This window comes from Epinephelus lanceolatus, chromosome 18 (assembly GCF_041903045.1).
Source record: "Epinephelus lanceolatus isolate andai-2023 chromosome 18, ASM4190304v1, whole genome shotgun sequence".
NCBI lineage: Eukaryota > Metazoa > Chordata > Actinopteri > Perciformes > Serranidae > Epinephelus > Epinephelus lanceolatus.
This window is the reverse complement of record NC_135751.1, coordinates 13,166,290-13,188,816: the sequence shown is the minus strand read 5'-3', so window position 1 is coordinate 13,188,816 and position 22,527 is coordinate 13,166,290. Positions and strand designations below refer to the sequence as shown.

General features: G+C 40.2%; 2 protein-coding genes across 3 annotated transcripts in view; one reads left to right on the top strand and one right to left on the bottom strand.

Annotated features, from left to right (window-relative positions):
- mybpc2a (myosin binding protein Ca) overlaps window positions 1–3,560 on the bottom strand; it is a 77,822-nt gene extending 74,262 nt beyond the window's left edge. Inside the window, exon 1 of the mRNA XM_078161461.1 lies at window positions 3,524–3,560. Coding sequence (XP_078017587.1) covers window positions 3,524–3,545 — 22 coding nt within the window. The 5' untranslated portion in view covers window positions 3,546–3,560. The remainder of the gene's footprint in view (window positions 1–3,523) is intronic.
- A 9,769-nt stretch (window positions 3,561–13,329) lies between these two features.
- emc10 (ER membrane protein complex subunit 10) lies at window positions 13,330–20,678 on the top strand. Of its 2 annotated transcripts, XM_033643980.2 has the most exons (8): window positions 13,330–13,473; window positions 13,609–13,675; window positions 14,017–14,129; window positions 15,328–15,441; window positions 17,186–17,370; window positions 17,687–17,780; window positions 19,738–19,835; window positions 20,327–20,678. In XM_033643980.2, the coding sequence occupies exons 1-7, from the start codon at window positions 13,381–13,383 to the stop codon at window positions 19,822–19,824; spliced, it is 753 nt and encodes a 250-aa protein (XP_033499871.1). In that variant the 5' UTR covers window positions 13,330–13,380; the 3' UTR covers window positions 19,825–19,835; window positions 20,327–20,678. The 2 variants fall into 2 exon arrangements, with proteins under 2 accessions (XP_033499871.1, XP_033499870.1); XM_033643979.2 differs by lacking the exon at window positions 19,738–19,835.
- Window positions 20,679–22,527: the final 1,849 nt, after the last annotated feature.

Below are 22,527 nucleotides of genomic sequence, written 5' to 3'. Positions count from 1 at the left end.
CTGGAAAAAGACTCGCAAATCATCTATCTTTCTGCAGAATTGCATAATAAATCTTTAATATGGCAGGACTCAGTGCTTCTGCCAACTTCTCAGTCAGACTCAGGACAGTTTGAAAAATGACTGACGATGTCTTCACTGTTGTATATTTCCAACAGGTTACTGCGTCTCTTCCAAAATGTAGTTAGAAATCTCAAAATGATGTGCCAAGTTGATTTTTGGTTGTTGTTATTTGCTGTCTGAGTTAGCCAGGGACTAGGACGGTTTACTTTCTAGGCCTGAAACCTAATCTAATCTAATTAAGACTGGCCTAACACTGCAGACCAGTCTAAAATATCTTTGTGAAATCAGCCCCAGTCTTAAATTTGCCCTTAATGTCCTTAGATTACTCTGATGCAAATAAGACAAGACTGACCTAAGCCTAAAATAACTACCCACCCTTTTCTGGAGCTAACTCAGAACTAAGAGCCATGATCAGTGAGATCAGACACCTGTTGACCAGTGTTCCCATGGTAACAATCAATGACACCAACATTGTTGTGGAGCAAGTAACGACAAGGGGAAGCATTTTTTAAGAGTGCAGTAACCTGTTGGAGACATACAGCAGTGAGGAGAACAATCATTTCCTTTTGTCCAAAGAAACGTTCAACTGAAGTCCGACTGTTTGATCAAAGCCATAGCAAAAGTCTGTCTCTGTGAAACTGGCAGCTGCTGTGCTGCGTCCTGAGAGGGGAGGGAGGGGGTGTGTGTTTGGGTAGAGATGCTGGCCTCTGGCATTATTACTGGTAATTAAAAAATTGGGTTGTTATTTCTGCACACACTCAGCAATGGAGCAGCGCCAGAGAACCACCACCCTGGCACCCTGCAACTATCAGCATCAACACTGGTGCACAAGGTCTAATTATTGTGTAACTGGCTCGTCCCAAAGAGCCCACTGGTTCATCACACAAAACAAGTCAATAATCCATAGCTGCTGTGAGGAAACAATGATCCTGCTGGGCTGCTTTTTCTTTTTAATGGGTCAACTAGGGGCTTACCAAGTGGACACACACCTCCAATTCCCAGAGGCGTCTACAAGGCTCCTACATTTGGGAGCTATTCTTGTGGCTGTTTATTGGGATGTGTGCTTCTTCCTGATCCCTGCGCCTTCTTCAGTCCTTAACCATGGAGAGCAAGTCACCCAAAGGGGGGAGTCACATGAGCTGTAACCAGCTGATCGACAGGGGCAGAGGGGCTCCAAAGTACGATGAAGTTCAAAAGAGGGGCAGCGATTTGGGATGGGTGGAATCAGAGGAACAAGAGGAGCCTGAGAGAAGGTACTAATGTGGTGTCGGGAATATGATATATGTGATGTGACGACACTGGATTGGTGTCACATTGGTAAGATATAATGAAATGTAGGGATGGAATTACTGTGTGATGGAGAATAAAAAGGGAAAGTGCTCCGCGCTCTCTTTCATCACGTCAGCGCTGACATGTGTCTCCACCGTGAACTTTTAAGGAACTGAGAAAGATACCTTTTGTTTGTTGCAAATAGGAGTTTGAAATAGCCCTATAAGCAAAAGAGATCACCGAATTTCTATCAGCCTATGACGGAGAATTTGACACCTCGACTGAAATCCACAAGAAAAAAAAGGGGGGAGTTTTTCCACACAATAACAGCGATATGGTGAACTTCGTGCAGATTGGCGAGGGGAGATGGATGCCAGCAGGGGAGACAGCGTAACAGAATGAGGGAGGCAATCAGGGTCAGATAGATTAGGTGTCTGAGGTGCCGAGATACGATGCAAGGTAGTTACACCTGACTTGGCAGAGGTCCCTCCAACAAATCATCCCGCTCATCTCTCTCGCTTTTATCCGTTTCCTCCTCCTTCTCCTCCTGCCTTCATTCCCTCCTCTCCTCATGCATGCGCTCGTTTCTCAGGTTTCAAGTGAACAGCTGATTTACGACGCTTTGAGGTCACAGTTGACAAAGGTGGCGGAGCATATTTCAGACTGACACAAACATTACCGCACGCACTGCAGCCTGTACAGTTTAATGTCACATATTACAGTGTGGTATCAAAGGCACATCACATGTAGGCTATATCGTTACGCTATGCTGCTGGAATCTCACACGTGTCGTTTATGGTGCAATGACAAGGCTTGTCAGTGATGAAACAAGGCGTTTACTTTCTTTTGAACACCTGCTTTTGATTTTATGAAATTTTAGAACTCCAATTTCATTCATTTGAACTCTTTTATCAATTACAGTCGACAAAAAATGAAAAACTAAATGTAAAAATCAGCAAAAAGGGTTTCCAGCAAAACTCTAGCAACAGTTGGGTTCATTGGGTTCGTTTCACAGCATTGGGTTTATACTTTCTTAGAATAATGAGAACTACTGTTTTGTCTATTATATTCTATTATATTGTAGGACAAAAAACAGTAGTACCATGTGCCCTAAGTATAACAAGTAGAACAAAGAATATATAAATGCAGTATAATGAAAAAATGGCTACATCTCAGAAACTACAAGGTGCACAATCAAGTATTTGGTATCTATGAACTCATTAAAAGCTGAATATCAAACATATGTTAGCATTTTTTCTTAGTGTTCAAAAATCCGGACTTAAACTATTGATAAAAGTGTGACTTTTTAAAGAAATTCAAAGTTGTACTGTTAGATAATTGCCCAAAGTATGTCCATACTACCAGATTTAAGACTTTAGACCAATTAGAACAAATGTTGCAGCATATTTCCTCATTATACTAAATATAATCTTTGGCCACAAAACCTCAAGGACCTGAGGTTTCCGCTCACACAACACATTCGTCCCTATGAGAGTCATTATTGTTACCATTAGTGGCTCCTTTTCCATTGTTGTTTTTTCTTTGAATTACTTTTTGATGACCAACATTTAATCAAATAAAACAAAAAATACTAAGCTAAAACCAAACATTATAAATATTTGATACTGAAACATTGAAGTCAAGTAAGTCATGCTGGTGTCCCTTTCATCCTTTGCACTTTTGTCCATACTTGTTAAAACACAGCTTTGGAGACAGACATACAGTCCAACTGTAGTTTAGAAACACAGTCAGTGAAAGAGAAAGCAACATGAAAACTTAATGAAGACATGAGCTTGTCACCAACTAATGAAAGCTAAGACTCATACCACAGTTTACAGAGTACTGCTCATGTTTAACAGGGCTGATTTACGTGCAAACTAATAAATTCCATAATGAGAGATATCTGAAAAAGTTTCCCTGTGGCATCTTGGCATTATGTCAGTGTTGCTTCATCACCAGTGGACTATAAATAAAAGAAATACTAATGATCTTATAAAAACCTAAATTTGTTTAATGGTCTTGTTTCAGTCTCATTTGTCTAAAATTCAGTCATTTTATCAAGAATGGCTCAGAATTTCTTTGTTATTTTCTTTTTTACTTATCTGAACATTTCACAGCATCGTCAGCTCCCACTTTTTTTTTGTTTTTGCTCAGTGAGTTTTCTGTGATAATCCTACAGGTTGGACCAGCTTACCTGGCTTCTGGGGCTCAGGCATGTCTCTGTCTGTTTATAGTGATTCCTCAGAAAGCGTCTTTCTCCCTCCTTGTCTGTGGATCTGCCTGCATTTCCTCCTTCATCCCTTTTTATCACCTCAGCACCCCCCCCTCCAACACACTGTCACACACACACACACACACACACACACACACACACACACACACACACTCAGCACCACTGTCGGTGACTTCATCCTCCCTCCCCAACAAGTGGAACAAGGAAGGAAGAGAGTGACAGAATGGCTGTCACTTGAAACCTTGGCAGGAGCTGCAGAGCTTTGAGGAGCTGAAGGAAGACACCATGAGGGGTAAAAGCGGTTCGGAGCCATAAAGAAAAGTCCAGCCCTCGAGGAAACCTGCCAGCTGATTAACTCGTTAGGCCCTGGAGCCAGAACATTAACAAACTGACTGATGCTAATCAGCTCTGACTGACAATGTGATGGAGTGTTGCGGCAGCGGTGAGAACTGCTCTGATATGTTTCATGTTTAACTCAGGCAGAAAAAACTGACACGTTAAATGGATTGCATGAAAATAATTAGGGGGAAGGCGGGGTCAGAGTTTGGTGTTTATTCTGTTTTTTTTGGAGAGCAAGAGATTTGTCCTTTTCTTGCTTGACTGAAAGATTGAAAAGATGCATCCAAATAAATTTGTACATCATGTACCATGTCTCTGTATCGGAGCTTTATTTCCTGGCTGGTTGTATGTAGCAACTGTAGATGTGGATCTTAGTAGAGACTGAACATCTCTAAAGGGCGTGCCATTTTTCATGAGCCAACAGTTGCCACCTTGATCCTGCATTGCAAGTGACCTTAAATTAAATGTATCATATGGAGTTAACCTATAAAATCCTTTAACACAAGTTCAGCACAGCCTAGTCTGAACAGGATGTAGCCTGTACATATAAGCCTGCCTTTGGCTGCCTATTTCAGACAGACTTCTCCTCCCCTTCCACTATGTGCATGTTACCGATTTCAAAATCCCTGTTGCCACGTGAAACTAATCTGCCAGACCTCTCTCCACAACACGTTTTCACTCCCAACTCTTCAAATATTGATGCTTCGTTATGCAGCTTGGTTACCCCTCTTGGGTGAGTTTTGGATGCTCAGGGATGGTGTGTCACTTTACGCTCGTTGCATGCATTCTGTCTTTTCAAAATAAATTCAGAACACAGGTATAAAGCTTAGTTTGTCAGTTTACCTCTACAGGTTAAGGCAACAAAAGTACGTGATGAGGTTCAGAATAAAACATCAAGGTTTGGCGTTAAAAAAGGACGCTAAATGTCATGTGACATATGTTAGTAGCGTGGTATGTTACACATACTAGCACAATTATTATCATTATTATTATCATAAAAACTGGGCGGCATGGTGGTGTGGTGGTCAGCGCTGTCGCCTCACAGCAAGAGGGTTCCTGGTTCGATCCCAGGAGGGAGCCCTTCTGTGCGGCGTTTGCATGTTCTCCCCAAGTCAGCGTGGGTTTTCTCTGGGTATTCCGGCTTCCTCCCACAGTCCAAAGACATGCAGGTTGGGGATAGGTTAATTGGTGACTCTAAATTGTCCGTAGGTGTGAATGTGAGTGCGAATGGTTATCTGTCTCTATGTGTCAGCCCCGTGACCTGTCCAGGGTGTACCCTGCCTCTCGCCCAATGTCAGCAGGGATAGGTTCCAGCCTCCCTGCGCCCTCAAGAGGATAAGCAGTTACGAAAATGGATGGATGGATTAAAAAAACTCAACGTGCCATCCTACCTGCTCTAAGCAGACTTTCTTACTCTTTTATAATACAGCAGTTGCTTAAAGTGTCAAAAAATGTTGACGCTTGGTGCGTCTCTTACCACAACTAAAGCTTGCCTCGATGCGTCTGTATCTGACACCAATGGCTACGGACCAAGTGCTGGTATTTGACAAGTTGGGATTCATACCGATTGAACTTGACACTTTGTTTTAGTGCTGTGCATGAAACAACGACCTCTGAGCTTGCAACCCACACAATAAAACTTCTTTTAATGCTATATGTGGTGTTTTCTTTTGCAGGGATTTAACAATTTTAATGTCAAGGCTCACCTCCCCACTTGCAAATGTTCCATTAAAACAAGATCCCTCCTGACATTATTTTACAAGAGCACAGTCGCTGCATTCTGGGCTTGGCCCCACCCCAGACGACTGTGATTGGTTTTAAAGAAATACAGACAATCCAGAGCATTTTATCCCGTTAATGCAAAATTATGATGGTTTCAGCCAGACCTTTCCCCAGAGCGAGATAGGTCTGGCTATGCAAGACTAAGCACAACCCAACCTGTTGCACTAATGAATGCAGAGAAAACATCACAGTGACAGTGGTAATATCTTTTCATTTAGTAGCTCTCTGTACAAAAGTACCTTATATTCATTTTGGACTAAAACTATGATTCCATTACCATATAAAGCATGAAATCTAGGTTGAGTAAAGAAATTAGGGTGTTGCAACTTTTTCTATGCCCAAAACAATTATCATTAATCCTGAGGAGGGTCTTGTTTTTCAAGAAGTAAAATAAGGTCCCAACCCCAATAACTTTTGTGCATTCCCTATCTGAGGAAGATGAGACGGGTAACAAAACTCTGAAATGAAAATGAGAACAAAGCAGCAGCAGCAGCCTTGCGTTCTTATAGGCTCTGACAATCCCATTTGTTCTCCAGTAGCTGTAGCTGTCAACAGGGTGTATTTTATGGGACCGAAAGCCCTCTGTGGGGATGTGAAGAACAAGGTCAAAGAGAGTAGAAGGAGGTCACTGACCTTGTGAATTCCTGGAGAGGTATAAACTTCCCAACCTCACAGATATGACAACAGATACACGCATGCATAGAATTTGCCACATACTTCATATATTGTGGAATAAACAAACAGTTTATTTAATATTGTACACATATGAGTGATAGAGGCATGACTGTGGCTTTTATCTGATTTCCTTTGATTCCAAAGGGCAATGCAGACCAAATTGAGCATTATAAACATCAGCGTTAAATTGTGCATTTGAGCTGTTTTTACTTCCCATTCATTCACAGCCATGCCTTTTTTGAATTCTGCGTTGGTTTTCCTGCTGCCCAGAATCGCCCAGGCTGCCATAACCTTGGCTATAACAATAAACATTCTCTGAGATTCTTTAATTTAGGAGAGAGAAGTCAGAAAGAGAGGCAGAGATTGAAGAACGGCTATTTAAGGCAAGTGCAACTTGAGATTCAGATGTTCAAGGAGAACAAAATACCCTCGAGGAAGATTATGGAGGGCTGTTTGAATAGGACATAAAAGGTCCTTGAGTCTGTTAGACCTACTGTATATTCCAGCTTAATATTACATTACTTTAAAGCTGATTCATCTTAAAGAAGTCTTTCCGATGCATTGGCAGCTCATCTGTGGTGATGTATTCTGTAAATAAACTCTGAATATAGGCTGAAATCGTTCATATATGGTGGATTTAAAGTGGATATAGGAGACTAACTATAGGTGTCCTACATGATCCAGTGATCCGTTGTACAGGATGACACCACAGTTATTTAACGCTTGCATTAGTTAAGCCTCACTGAAGTACACGTTAAGCCAACTGATGCAGGTCCTTTCCACCTTCACAGCAGCTTTTCCCATGACTGACATACACCACATCTAGAGATGAAAACAGTCAGCAGGCAGGATTCTGTGTCAAAATTCAATATTTTAGGATATTATATTTAGACTACACTAAATACAGCATTTTAACATTTTTATAGCATTATGTTTGTTAAAGGTCCAATGTGTAGAATTTAGAGGGATATATTGGCGTAAATGGAATATCTATATATCTATCTTTTCATTAGTTTGTAATCACCTGAAACTAAGAATTGTGTTTTTATCACCTTAGAATGAGTTGTTTATATCTACATACTGAGAGGGTCCTCTTCTACTGAGTCCACCATGTTGTTTCTACAGTAGCCCAGAATGGACAACTCAAACACTGGCTCTAGATAGGACCATTCAGTTTTTTGCATCAGACACAGTAGTTCCTGCACGCTTGGCACACAGGAGAAGTTTCATTTGATTGCAGTTTGCAATCTCACCACTAGATGCCACTAAATCCTACACACTAGACCTTTAAAAGAAAGAACAAATTCTAAATGGTGCACCAATTTTGCACAAAACCAAAGGCAAGTTTTTTCAATATTTAGTCAAGAGCAGGCCTGACTTGGGCCTCCGTGCAAGTAAAGAAATATTTCTCAGCTGGAAAAAAACAGGAAGACATGAAACACTTTACATGCTCATCAAGAGACAGTGTTTGATCAGTGGTGACACTTAAATTTCTGAGATTGTTTTAACAGATGAATCAAAGGACCAAGACTTTCCAGCACCTTAGGGACATCTGTTTTATCCACATTAAGCTGTAGAGAATGTTCAACCTGACAGTTTTTATCATTTAGTATTTAGGCAGCCATGTAAAATGTCAATTTTACTATATTTTGAGGGTTAAAAGAGATGTATAATTCAATATCATCTGCATAGCATTGATAAGATATACTGTTAAAACTCCTTATCTGTATTAACGTATTTTTGCTATACCCTTACCTCATGAAATTATGTTTTATTTAAGGTTAACATGAAGACAACCCAATCCCCAGAAAAAGATTTTTTAACATTTAACGTTTCTGTAAACCACAGATACATTTGTAAACTATTTTGTTGCAGATACACTGAAACTTTGCATTTCTCAACAATGCCGTGCAGAAGGTGTGGTTAGGTTTGGGCACAAAAACTACTTTGTTATGGTTAGGAAAAGATTATGCTTTGGCTTTAAAAACACCAAACTTTTGAAAAGCACGGATTGGTCAGTAAAATGCACCCAGGTTCAGTGACTCAAACGCTGCTAGGAAACACTGCAATGCATCGCTTAAAATCACCAAGTTTCGAAGCACAAACTCTCATGGAGACCAAAAGACACCCAGTGTTGTTGTTTGTTGGTTCCAAGCAGTAGTCTGCAGCTTGGCAGGTGTCTCACCCAGGTGGCATGCCATCCTCCATCCCATCCGCCTCCTGATGACAAAGCCAGCTCATATATGATGTCACTTTAGGAATGTCGATATGATACGTATGAAACTTAATGTAATATATTTGTGGTTTGCAGGATCATACAATGCCAACATTTTCTTCTGACGAGTGGGCTGATGAAAATGTGATTTATACTGAACCATCGACTACAACCTCATTACTGTAGGTGCTTAAAAGTGTTAAAGTAAAAAAGTCTGTAAGTGTTATATAGGACCTAATATGGTGTGTCACATCCCTAAGTGTGTTATCTTTGTCCCTCATATTGTAATTGGGGTTATTATGGTAAATAAAATGTGATATATAAGACAGAGCTGGCTCTGTTGTAATAAAACTTGGAGGGATGAGCCATTTTAAGACTGTCGTAAAACATTTTCCTATTCCAGTAATTAGTTGATTCGTCTGATCAGTTGTGGACACTACAGCGTGTAAAATTTATTAACATAAAGACCTCCGTCTATACATGCCGAGGACAAAAGGATTTTTCAGTGATTAACTATGGCAGCATCATGTGCCTTCTTCTTCTTCAAACTTCAGGACGTGTTTCAAAACATTTTGTTGACTTTCTTTCTCATTTTTCATGATGCTCCATTTTTAACAGCACACGGGCAGACGGGACATGACAGCGTCTTCCTTCAAAGTGGAAGTCCTGTTGCCGTTTCATAAAAATATACATGCTTTCATATTTGACTAAGAATAGTAAGGTGACACCGTTGTTTAGGGCAGCGACAGAGAGTAATGGGCTGTCCCAGTAAGGGGGGAATAGATACTGTATAGGCCTGCATAGTTTCAAAGGCAGTGCCCGGGGGAATCACATGCCTCAGTCACCATATGCTCCATGCAGAGCAGCCCCACCTTCAAACTGAACAGGAGCCCAGAGAGAGGCAGACTAGTTCCAGAGACAGACAGTAATGATAACAATGCTGCACATCAAAACCCACCAGATTAACAAAAGATATCCATCCAACTGTAATTAAATGTGTACAGTCAGAGAAATCCTGCTGCTTTTGGTTGCAATCATCAGCTGCTGTCTTCTTTCATTGTTTATTATTGTTGACAGAGTCTCACGAGAACAAGAAAACAAATATATTTGTTGTGTAAGCCAAATCCATTATTAGTAGCGCCAAGACCTTTGGGTGATGTGGGAATTTTTGTGCCCATGTTTTTGACCTCATCGAGGACATTCCTGTCACTGTCAAATATATTTGATGTTTTCTGTCAGTGAGCTTCTAATGTCTAAGTTGTCATTAAATGTCGCGACAGAAGTTACAGTCAAAAAGGTGCGATGCCCTCTAACAAAGTGATTTTGCACATCAAGTTTTGACTTCTTGATACTCTAAACTTTAAAAGGATTAAAACTGGATTCAAAACTTCTTTTCAGCACTCTGATGCATAAACGTCGAAGTTTAAAATGATGGATGCCTTTCACTTGTATCCACAGAGGTTTTCTTGCATGTCAGCAGAACTCCTCAGCCAGGAATAAGCATTGAGAAATAAATCACATCAATCACATTTGGCAGAAACCTGCCGCTGCTTCTCTTTTCTCTCTGGTTTGATTCGTTTCAGTTTCAGGGCTCTTCTGGCCACAACCCCAGATAAGTGGAGTCACAGACACTCTGCCCCTTAGTTGACTCTTGGACTGTTAAACAGGGCTTTGGCAACTGCAAACTTTGTTGAATTAGTAACTGGAGCCAGAATCCATTGCTTGCGGGCCAAGAGAAGTAGAACAACGATCCGTAAATTCTGGTCTGGAGGTGCCACACATTGCAACCCATGTTAAGTGAACCTCTAGAGCTCAAAGAACGCTGCAAACAACGCAAGCCTTGAATTGCTGCCGTGTAACAAGGAGAAAACTTGCTTGTACAACCCAGAGCTGTGCACGTTATATACCATTTCAGCATGGGCAGACTATGATACAATGGGCCCCTGGGCACAGACATGTAAAAGGCCCCACCATCTCTCCTACATAGGACTGGAAGTACACTTAGACTTTGTGGTGATTTTGTTTCTTCTTTTTTGTTGTAGTCATTTTGTGTCTGTTCAAGTCATTTTGTGTCTCCTTTTGGTTGTTTTGTCCCTTCTCTTTGTGTGTTCTTGTTTTTTAGGTTATCTGGGGGGTTTTATGGTAATTTTGCTTCTCTTAGTTATCTTGTGTCTCTTTTTGTTTTTTGTGCCTTTTTTGGTTGTATTTTGTCTCTTTGTAAACTCAAACTCAAATTTATTTATATAGCACATTTAAAAACAACCCCAGTTGACCAAAGTGCTGAACAGGCTATGCAATATAAATATAATCAGTAATTAATAAAAAAAAAAAACATATGCCTATTAAAATAAACAATACAACATCATACAGTAAACAATAAAAAGATCATAAGAACAAGATGTCATGTTTAACGAGTGCCAAAGGCCAGAGAGAAGAAATGTGTTCTCAAAAGGGATTTAAAATGCTCCAGAGTTTGGGCAGCTCTTATATGTAAAGGTAGGCTGTTCCACAGGTTAGGACCTGCCACTGCCACTGCTGACTGTTTGTTAAATGATAGGTAGATCTGTAGATCATCCACAAAACAATGAAAGGAGATGTTGTAATTTTTAAAAATGGACCCCAAGGGGATTATATACAATGAGAATAAAATAAGGCCCAAGATGGAGCCTTGCGGTACCCCACAACTAAGTATGGACGCAGCTGAAGAATACTGACCGAGATGGACAGAGAAACTTTAGCTATTCGATTTGTTGTCATTCTATGTCTCTTTGTGTTTGTTTTGCCGCTTTGTGGTTATTTTGTGTCTTTTTCCAGTTCCTTTGCATCTCTTTGTTGTCTTTTTGTGTCTCTTCCAGTACATGTTCATTTTAGTGATATTTTCCAGTTGAAGGCGACATCACATGTAGACAGCTCTAAATACAGGTGTGATTAAACCCAAAAACCACACATTAATGCTTTATTTAGAGATGCCAGAGAAGCCCCATGAAGTCAGTGTGCATTCAAATGCATGCCCCACCAATGACAAAACAGCAAATCAATCACTTTATTATTTTATGTATTTTTTCCTTTTCTATCATTTTGGCCTTTATTCAACTGGGACAGCAGAGAAATGACAGGAAACGAGGGGAGCCCTGGCTGGATTCAAACCGGGGACATTGCAATTTCATGATCAGCATCTTAAACCCTTAGGCCACCAAGAGGTCCCTGCCTACATTGCAAGCTTTCCAGACACACTTGGGTAGGGGAGATGGGCCTGTGTTAAACAACTCAGACAAGATTTTGGCGTCAGAGGCAAGAGATCAAACAGCCACTGCAATCCTACACTCCAGTTTTACAGCCATTACTAACAAAGTACTTTCTCTGCTCAGCAGTGGTCACAGTTTCTCACAGATAACAAAATATGAGCAGGAATCTGATCATAACAGATCATTCATGTAGTGGCAGTCCATCCCAGCTGGATGAGCACACAATAAGACACTGATTTTGGTCTTGAGATAAGTGCAACTGCAGTTTTCTACTTTGTGTGACTCAGTACAGATTTACTTAAAAGGACATTCAGGTAAATAAAACTCAGGCTGAGGCAGAACATAGAATGCTGACTAAAGAATTTAAAAAACACGAACAACCCTCTTCATCACAGGACATAAATATTTATTATTCAGCTGATAAAATGGCACTTTTAAAAGCCTTTGGAGAGGGGTGGGGGTGAGAAGAAGGTTGAGGGTGTTTTCTGATGTGCTAGCAGCCTCTGCTGGCCCTGTACATGTCAGTGCAATCACAATCAAAGTGATGGATATTCACAACAGGTCTACATTTATTCAGTTCACCTTTTTGTAATGCCAAGAAGAGTGAAATGGTGTTTTAGATGTATTGTGTATGGCCTGACAGATATTAAACCAGTATTGTTCTAAATATAAAGGGATAGCTGTCCAAAAACAAAGTGATCATATCAGACCAAGATTAGAACAAATTAGCTGGCTGAGCACTCAACATCCCAGTTTGTCTTTTAGATAAATTATCCATGATACAACATCCTTTGCTACAGCCAAAATATAGGGCAACACTAAGATGAAATTTAGAATGCCCCAAATAGAAACCAGAACCTCTTTAATTCGACAAGAAGAAGAAATTGCACAAGAAATTGCTGCTGACATGTTACAAAATAGCAGCACACATACAGACCTGGATCATTAGTTGCATTCTGTCAACAGACAAGGAAACTACAGTAGATACCAAACTGCTAAAAATACTAATTCAAAGACTTAACACTGTTCCTGTGCAGCAGCACTGGCAATAGCAGATGACAACGCTGACATGTTCAGTTCAGAAACTGACAGAAGTGAAAAGCAAAGTTTGTATGTGTTGAGAGGTATGCACAAACAGCATGCACACAAGTAGGTCAGCACATACCTTAAATAGCTCAGGGTGCACAAATTAACTGTGTATGCAAGAGTTGGGTTGGAGTGGTGAAGCCAACTTTTGATTTGAAAAAAAAATGTTTTTTGAAACTCAAAAAGATGATTATGCAGATCTTAAGACTTCAGGTAAAATTTTAAAGGAAGTTAAGAAACTGTAATGGTTTGATAAATGAGCTTGACTGGGCTAACAAAAATTCCAAACTTAGCTTTTTTAACTTTTCTGACAAAGAAAAAAAGAAAAGAAAAGAACAGACAAAGGCACAGAAAAGATAAAAGAAAAACGATTTACGTCATGTATTTCAGAGATTTTTGTTTTGAAAAACACTCCGGAAGTGCCGATGTTATTGTGACATCCTTGACACTGTCTTCCGGTGCCCATTCCTGTCAAAATGGCTCGTCCACTACCATTTAAAATAGCAGTCGTTGCCACTGTTTTGTTTGTCGTATGCACCAATTTTGTATTTTGTAATAACGGCAGAAGGGTAAGCGTGAAACTGTATTAATTTAACCCAAGTATGTTGCTGTGTGTAAGCGGAAGCTGCACCTGTTAGCTAAGCTATTAGCATTAGCTCTGACCCGGTGAATGCTAACGGTATATTTTCTATTTTTGTTATCAGGTTGGCGACGTCATGGACACTGAATTCGGTGGATTCTCCGTACCTCTTGAACACTCATTTGAAGTTGGTAAGAAAGTGATATTATGTTTTACCAGACGGTAATGCTAAGATGGTAAGCCTAGCTAACGAAGCAACCTTGTGCTGCCAGCGATAACGCCATATCCGAATGGAGAAACATGCTCACCAAACTTCATTCAAAAATCTGCCAGTTTAATATTTTTAGGTGTATCGATAAGTTCATTCTATGTATGTGTATCGATAAGATCTATACAGAATTATCAACGTATTCTATGAAACTCGGCCTAAAGAATAAACCGTACCAACATTGTATTTACATTTTATATACCCTCAGTCATTCAGTCGTGTTGTCTGCTTTGTTCTTACTGTCTGTCCTCCGTCTTGTTTCAGATGATGTAGCAAAGTTTCGAGTGCGTGGAGCACTGATGTTGAAAGCTGGACGGGAGCCCAGCGTCTCACTAAGTCAGAACCAGCTATCAGAGGAGGACAGAACCAAACTTAAGGTGAGATGTGGCACCTTTAAAGGATGTGGAAGTACAAGTACTGCAGTTGTGTCCAAAATGGAGATTGACAAATTCACACACTGATACTCATAATTACTTGATTTATATAGCACCTTTCAAAATAGTTACTAAGTGCTTTGCAATAAAAGCAATAACAAATCTGAGCGGAGTTTGCATGTTCTCCCTGAGTCAGCGTGGGTTTTCTCTGGGTCCTCCCAACATTAGGTTAATTGGTGACTAGATGAGTGTGAATAATTGTCTGTCTCCATGTGTCAGCCCTGCGATAGTCTGGCGACCTGTCCAGGGTGTACCCTGCCTCTCGCCCAATGTCAGCTGGGATGGGCTCCAGCTCCTCAAGAGGATAAGCAGTTATGGGAAATTAATGAATGAAATTCAAAAAAACATGTAAGAGACAGAAAACAGTTCAAAATATTATAAAAATGTACAATATAAAACATAATTTAAGATAAGGTCAAAAGAAGTGAGTTTTTGAGGGGACACTTAAAAGAGGTCACTGAGTTTGTCTGCCTGAGGTCTTCAAGCAGGGTGTTCCACAGCTGAGGGGCTCAGACAGCAAAAGCTTGGTCACCTTTAGTGACAAGTCAAGATTTTTGGACCATTAGTAGAGTCTTGTGGGATAATCTCAGGTTTGCAAACAGGCTCATAGGGAATTAACAGATCACCAATACAGGCAGGAGTCTGATCACTCAAGCCTTTAAAAACAAGCAGCAAATCTTATAACCAATTCTAAAAGGTAACCAGTGAAGGCCAGCAAGGACTGGTGTGATGTTGTCGCCTCTCTCAGTGTGAGTTAAAAACCCGGCAGCAGCATTTTGTATGAGTTGGAGTCTTTGGATGTTTCGCCTGCTGATGCCAGATTAAAGTGCACCATAATAATCAAGTCAGGAGGGGATAAAAGTATGAATCATCTTTTCTTTCTGCAGAGGAAAGAAATGACCTGATTTTTGTTAAATGTAATGCCATGATTCCTCCTTTCTCAACAACTATATAAGCTCCTTTTCAGTTTTATTCATGGACAACCACAGAGCAAAAGGCTGTGATAAAAAGTTTATTACAAAAATGTAATGGGCATTGATAAGCAAATTAAAGTAATAGACATAAAATCCTCGGTCAGTGTGACCAACATGGTGTGATATGAACCTGCATCTCTAACGTCTACGTTTGTTTTGAACATCAGGAAGTGGCAGCAGTGGACGGTCTATACAGAATCAGGGTGCCCCGTGTTTTCCTGCAGGCAGACAGACAGACAGAGCGACAGATGGAGGGTTACCTCACAGCATTTGTCAGAGCGGTATGTATTTCACTTCATCTTCAGCAGGAAATCATCTTTACAACAAGACCAAAGTAATATTGGTCATTAAGACTGTATCAGAGAAGTAAGATAATTACTATAGAAAGAGTTAAGTGAGTGTTTGTGAAGTCTATCTGCCCTGTGTATGATATGTTCCATTCATGGGACTAATTAAACAGTTTAATTCAGACTGATGGAGGGTCCTGGGCTGCCTTGGCCTGTTAAATCAAGAAAAAGAAAGTTCAGCCTGTAAACATGCAGGCTGGTTTAACAGTTGTTTCTCATCTTTGTGGGTATGTTTTGATTTCATTTGTAGTTTCCTGAATGTTGTATATTTGTATTTTGACTTGAAAATATTGTTTGATTAATATTGAATCAGCTGTGTTTGCGTGATAGTATTGTTTGTTATTTTTAAATTTCTCATTGCCTTGATTTAAAATTGCATTCAATCAGGAGTGCCATTATAAGTTACTTGTTTGTAAAGATCAATGTATTTTAGCTGACTGGATCTGCTACATTTTTCACATACGAAAGAGGTATTTTAGGTCAACCTTTTGCCTCTAGATATACACCAATCTGCCACAACATTAATACCAATGACATGTCTTGTGTCCTGGCATTCATGTGAATGCCATGTGACACGCATTACCCACCCAAACACCATTGCAGACCAAGTACACCCCCTTGTGGCAACAGCACTCCCTGAAGGCATTGACCCCCCCAGCAGACCCCCACATGTGCCATGCCATAGAACAACTGTTCAGGAATGGCAAAAAGCTTGAGGCATCGACCTGGCCTCCAAATTTCAGATTTCAATCTGATGAAGCATCTGTGGGACGTGCCAGAACTCAAAACGTCCAGTGGTCCTGCCCCGACAGGTCAAAGCCAAGTCTAATCAACTGTGGGGCCTCTGACTTGTCGAGGCATGGACACAGGACTTCTCAGGGTTTCCTGTGGTGTCTGGCATCTAGGCATTGGCAGCAAATCCTTTGAGTCCTATGGATTGTGAGGTGAGGTACTGTCACGTCCCATTGATGCTCATTTAAATTGGGTTTTGAGAAATATGGAGGCCAGTTTGACACCTTGAACTTTTTATCAAGATAGTCAGGCCATTTCTGAGCAGTTTCTGAGGTGTGGCATGGCGCGCTGTCCTGCTGGAGGCCAGCTGTCATGGGTGGGTGATGCACATCGAGTGGTATCCACATAAATGCCAGGACCCAAGGTTTCCCAGCATAACGTAACTGTAATGAGATGATCAATGTTATTCGCTTCATCTGTCGGTGGTTTTAATGTCGTGGTTGACTGGTGGACACGGGTCATAGCAGGGACATGGTATGGTTGATGTGAAAGCCTCTGACGAATAGTTTTTGACTGAACCGACAGCTTTATGGTTTGGTGAGATTATGTTCCTCTGTAATCTACAGCCAGCCTGTTTTTTTTGTTGATGTTTTTTTTTTGTATGTTTGTATCTTTGTTTTTGTCGCCTTTTCTCATTTTCTTAGCATTTTGATTAGAATTTATATCAGGCATGTGTAGCTAGAAAACTAGATCCTTTCAGAGTTGTGTAAAATCTAAAATATCTAACCAGTTAGTTCAGATTAAAGGCTCTCCAAAATTATAATAAGTATTCATATAACAGATTAAACAGCATCATATCCATCATGTTACGTAAATGTGGGGTGATACTAACCAGCTAATATTGGTGTAACTCTGACATGAACATTTATTCTGCTTTGATCCTCAGTGTGCCATGGTTGAGTCCCATCTCAGCGACGTCATCTCCCTCCACACTGACGTCTCTGGGTACCTCATCGGTGTCTCCATAGTGACAATACCTGGAGCCTGCAGGGGCACAGAGGTAGAGGATGAAGTTGATCTCGAGGTTTTCAACACCACACTCAGCATCATGGCTCCTGTCAATGCACCAGGGTCAGTCCTAAAATATTCATTTTTCCTGCTGCTTTTCAGTCTTTCATTTAGGTCTTTCTCTTTCCGATCTCTTGATAGAGCTTGACTGCTTATGGTATCAGATTGCTAGCATCCATATCTGTAGCTGTCTGTACATTAGTGAAATCCTCTTGGGTAGCTTTTTCAGATCCCTTTGATTCAGTTCTATTTGCCTTGGCATAGCAGCTTTACATCTTTTCCCCATAGGTAGAACAAGTCTCTTTGCACTCTTCTGTCTTTCAGATAACACTTTCTGTTTTGGGGTTTGTTTGAATACTAATTGTCAACTTTCTTCCAGACCTGAGACAGCTCTGTTCCTCGAACGAATGGAACAGGAATCTGAGAAGAAAGGGAAGAATCCACAAGAGCAGAAATCTTTCTTTGCTAAATATGTAAGTATTCATACTGAAAACTGCTGATAAGGCCAGCAGGCTGTGCCTAAAGATATATTCTCTGCCTCCAGTAATTGGGCTCTGATGGCTGTAATGGCCCATTTAGTTAATGGATACATGAAAATGCTTATTAAGCTCATCATTTATTTTGCCCCATCAGACCCACCTTAACTTTTTTCTAAGCATGCAGCATGTGTTAAAATCAGTGACTATATATAAAGATGGATGACACGTCTCCACTTCCTCACACTGTACAAAAAATGAAGCCAAACTATCTGCTGCCATCTTGGAGCCAGAGTTTGCCCAGTTCCCGTCTCTGCGGTATCAACTTCTCGCCATCCAACCAGTCATGAGCAGAGCCACTGATCATGAGCACACCAATTGGTACACACAGCTGTCAATCAGGACGTCAAACTCTGTTTTATATTAACAAATATCTAATTAAAAGCAAATTTATCAGGAAAATTAACATATGAACATAAAGCAACGTGATAAGAAGAAACTTTATCCGACATGTACTTAAATATTTTAGTTTGGATCATGTCCCATCTGCTATGGTGTAGGGGGCAGGGCTTATGACTTTCAGTGCAGCCAGCCACCAGGGGGCGATTGAGATTTTTTGGCTTCATTTTGCGGAGCTGTTGTTGTTGTCCATTATTATTATACAGTCTATGGTTAAACAATACTATACAGGGTGCATCAGTACTACACTGCAAGAGATCTTGTTTCTTCTATTTCATCTGTGGCTGTAAAGTGAGAATGTCTCCTAAAAAGTCAAAATGGCTTCATGTGTTTGGTTTGTTCTCCCCTTTGCTACTTCCTGGTGCATCAGGGGAAAATCGCTGCACTTATGTGTATATTAGGCTTGTAACTATCCATAAAATTCATGGTTAAGTTCAATAAGACACTGTGGTGTCATGGTTCGGTACGTTTTCGATTGCCAAAGAAATTTACTTGATTTTTAACATTTCTGATAAATTAAAAGCAATCTGGGAATGACCACATTGTAACGAGCTAGTTTAGCGTAGCATTCCTCCCAGGTGTCTCACTGGAGTAATGTTTTGGTTTAGGGGTGGGAGGGGCAGACGGCACGTTTCCTGTTCTGTCATATGAGCTGCCTTTTTGAGTGCAGTGGCACTGAGAACGTTATATTTAATACAATTTAAACTGTATATTTTATTTTCCAAATGTAATAAGATAGTCCAACGTATCATTTGGTTTGTTATGTGTACCAAATGGAGAGCCTCGTAGCAAACAGTTCAATACAAATGCGTATATTGTTACACCCCTTGTGCATATGTGTTAACATAGTTACAAAATGATCTTGCAGGAACAATGCTAAATGTTACTAATACAGATCAGAAAATTAAATCCACTTTATGTAAAATGGTCTATCTATTCTCACACAGTCCTGTGATTGAACTGTTTTTTGCCTTAACACCATAAATGAACCACACCAGAGTCAATTTGGAAATGACCCAGCTTTATAGGTGGTCCTCCTGGGCCCTAAAAAGTGGGGTCGGCACCAGAGTTTGTTTGACAGCTTCCACACCATCTCGAGCCCAGAGTTTGTTTTGACTGAACCAGACAGATAGTGTGAAAGCACCCCATGTCATAGTCTGACACCCACTTCTGAACTGCCATGTCGTTACTGTCATCCAACATTAATGTGCCCACAAAGTTCAACTGTTAATGTTTGTGACATGAAAATATGTCCTCTTCTAAAAGCAGCAGAGGGATTTTGTTTGTCTTCTGACATTTTGAGCTGTCAGTCGGAGTAAGCTCCATGTTTTGAAACATCCCCACAGAGAGCCTCGGCTTGTTGTCCTGTCGCTTGGCTCTTTATGATCTCTGTGCTGTGTATATATCTTGCTGTGTTCAGTGACCTGTGTTGACTCTGTGCTGTGCTGTATCCAGTGACAGTGGTGTGTTGACTTGGTGCTGTGCTGTGTTGCAGTGGTATTTGATTCTTGGAGGTGCAATCTTCCTCATGGTCACCAATTCAGCACAGCCCCCAGCAGGGGGCGGCAGAGAGCAGAGCTGATTCCCGCTGAAGTACTGTTCTCTTAATTGTGGCTTGTTCTGTCCTCCTTCCTCTTCTGTCAACTTTAACTTTAACCTATAAGCAACATGACTAACTGAAATCCACCTCCTTTTTCCAACTTATTCTCCCTTTTTTTCTCTTTGATGTTTTTTCCAGGTTCAATGCCAAACACATTTAAGACTGGTCAATGCAAAGCTCCAATTTTCATAACTCAAAGTACTTTGTATGAGGAGGCCTCGATGCAAAACCATGAAGAAATCCTAAATCTTAATTGTCAGTGTGAATATGTTGAGGATGTGTTTGGTGTTGACCCTGAGATTCCTTCACTATTCTTCACCCTCTCACCCAGTTTTAACTTTTCTTCTCCTCTGTTCAGAAAATAAATAGAACCTAATCTGGGATGACCAATCTGGGACTGTTGATAAGATCTCTGTGATCACAGTTTAAATTTGTCGTCTTTAAAACGAATACTGTATTTACTTCTATTTCTTGTCGTCTCCAGTGGATGTACATCGTGCCTCTCGTCCTCTTCCTGATGATGTCTGGTGCTCAGGACCAATCAGGTGGGGGAGCCGGGGGCGGAGCAGCCAATGGAGGTGGCCGATGATCAACACGCAACAGCTTCTCCTTTTTCCTTTGGTTGTTATTTTGGGGGGGGGGGGGGGGGGGGGGTGAACATTTTCTGATTCTCTTGAACAGTTTTTAATTGCTGTACATAATGCTATTTAAATGGGATAAATGTTCGTCACACACACACACACACAACTTGTACTTGTACAGCATAGAGGAGATATTGTGCCCTGCAGATGACTGCATTTTTATTACTAATGTGAAAATAAAGTATTATTACTTGACCTGCCTTTTTTGTGTCATTCAGACTGAAGAGGTTCAGACTCATAGTTCTCAGATACAGGTCCTGTTTTACTGAAAGGCTCAGATTTAGTTGTAACACCAGTACAGTAATATAAAACTCTAAACCCAATATACATACAGTAGACAGTAGATCTGTATATAGATACATTTATTGCACAAGGTTTAAAATCTACATGACAGGCTGATCATAATGACAAGAGTCTATAAAAGACAATTCAAATGCACTAAAAGGCCTTAGAGCTTATTTCTATTGTGGTCCTCTATGATAGTCAAAAAGATCCGATAAGAGAAAATATTTGTGCGATTCCTACAAATTGTAAAATAGTGATTAATCATGGTATTACAAAACAACAATAGAAGATTGTAGTGTTACATAGGATACAGCATTTTCTGTCTTAATACCCATGATTTTTCAATGAATCTGGCTAAGACATGACTCCCCTCCTTGAGGAATCAACTCAACGTATCACACTCAGACATCCAAAATAAGTTGGGGTTCTTCACTTGACCTTTTTCAAACAAATGCTTTCTCAGGTCACTGTGCAAAGGGCATTGAAACAGAGAATGAAATTCATCTTCAACAGCTTCAAGATCACACAAAATACATAAATACTGCTCTCCAGGGATACCTTTATACCTGCCAGGCCCAGAAAGAGAAAACACTGCAGAGACCTCTCTTGACCAGGGGTAATTGTGTGCTCGATACAATAAATACTACTGATGGCAAACAAACGAGATGAACTTTTATTTTAAGATGCTCTAAATTAATTCTAGTTAAAAAATGGCTTCCTGTCTGGTTTCCCTCACTGATGGGGAAACCAGAACCACTTCATTGTCAGTTTGCCACGTTTGATCTGGAAAGCCTCCATTCAGCTGTTTAATCCTTTTTAATACAGCTGGGGATTTACCCTGTTGGGATAAAAGCAGCTGCTGCTGTCCCCCAACAAGTGTCGAGCGTTGTGGCAGTCAGCTTTCGGTAAATACTGTTCATATAAACAGAAAAGACAGCACAGAAATATTCTTCTAATGTTCCTCAAAATACTTATAATTTATATAGACTGTTTCTAGTTTCCTGTTCTTAGGCACCGTTGTCTCTTCATCCTTCTTTTGCTCAGCATCTTCTGATGGTTTTGGAATTCCGGAGGTTGTATGGATTTTTCAAGTAGGGTTTGCTCACAGAATCAGACCAGAATTTTTACTTGATTTATACATTCATTTTTTAAATACCTTTATTTGATTTTGTTTTTTTTCAAAATGACATCTAAACATAGACATTTTTTACTGGAAAAAAATTTTTCCAAGTGAGAAATCACACAGAACCTCACCATCTGTTTGTAACTGGCTCGCTGTCTGCAATTTCCTCAGCAAAGAAAAAAGCCCCCTGCATGTTTTTAACACAGACATTAATATAGACTATCATTCAAAAGTTTCAAATCAGCTGTTATATTGGTGACTCTATTTTTTTCTGATGTCTACTTTAACAGAGATTAAAAAACAGTATAATTCAGACGCCAAATGTATTATTTACATTTAAGATAGTTAACCTTTGATTTTTGATTTCTTTTCCAGTCCAGAAAAGCATAAGTGATCCTCTATCATTATCAAACCACAATGGTACAGTTAGGCTCTAAATATTTTAATATTTCTTGGACCTTGTGCAGTTTACTCAGTCATTAGATTAAACAGGTCTAAACTGTGATTGTCAGTCTATAGTATGTTTAGCTGATACTCTCTGATCCAGATCCAACAGTGCTAAACCTAGACTAACCTTCTGTCTCTATTTTGAAGTTTGAAGAACAGCTTTTCAGCTTGTTACAGCCATTATCATGC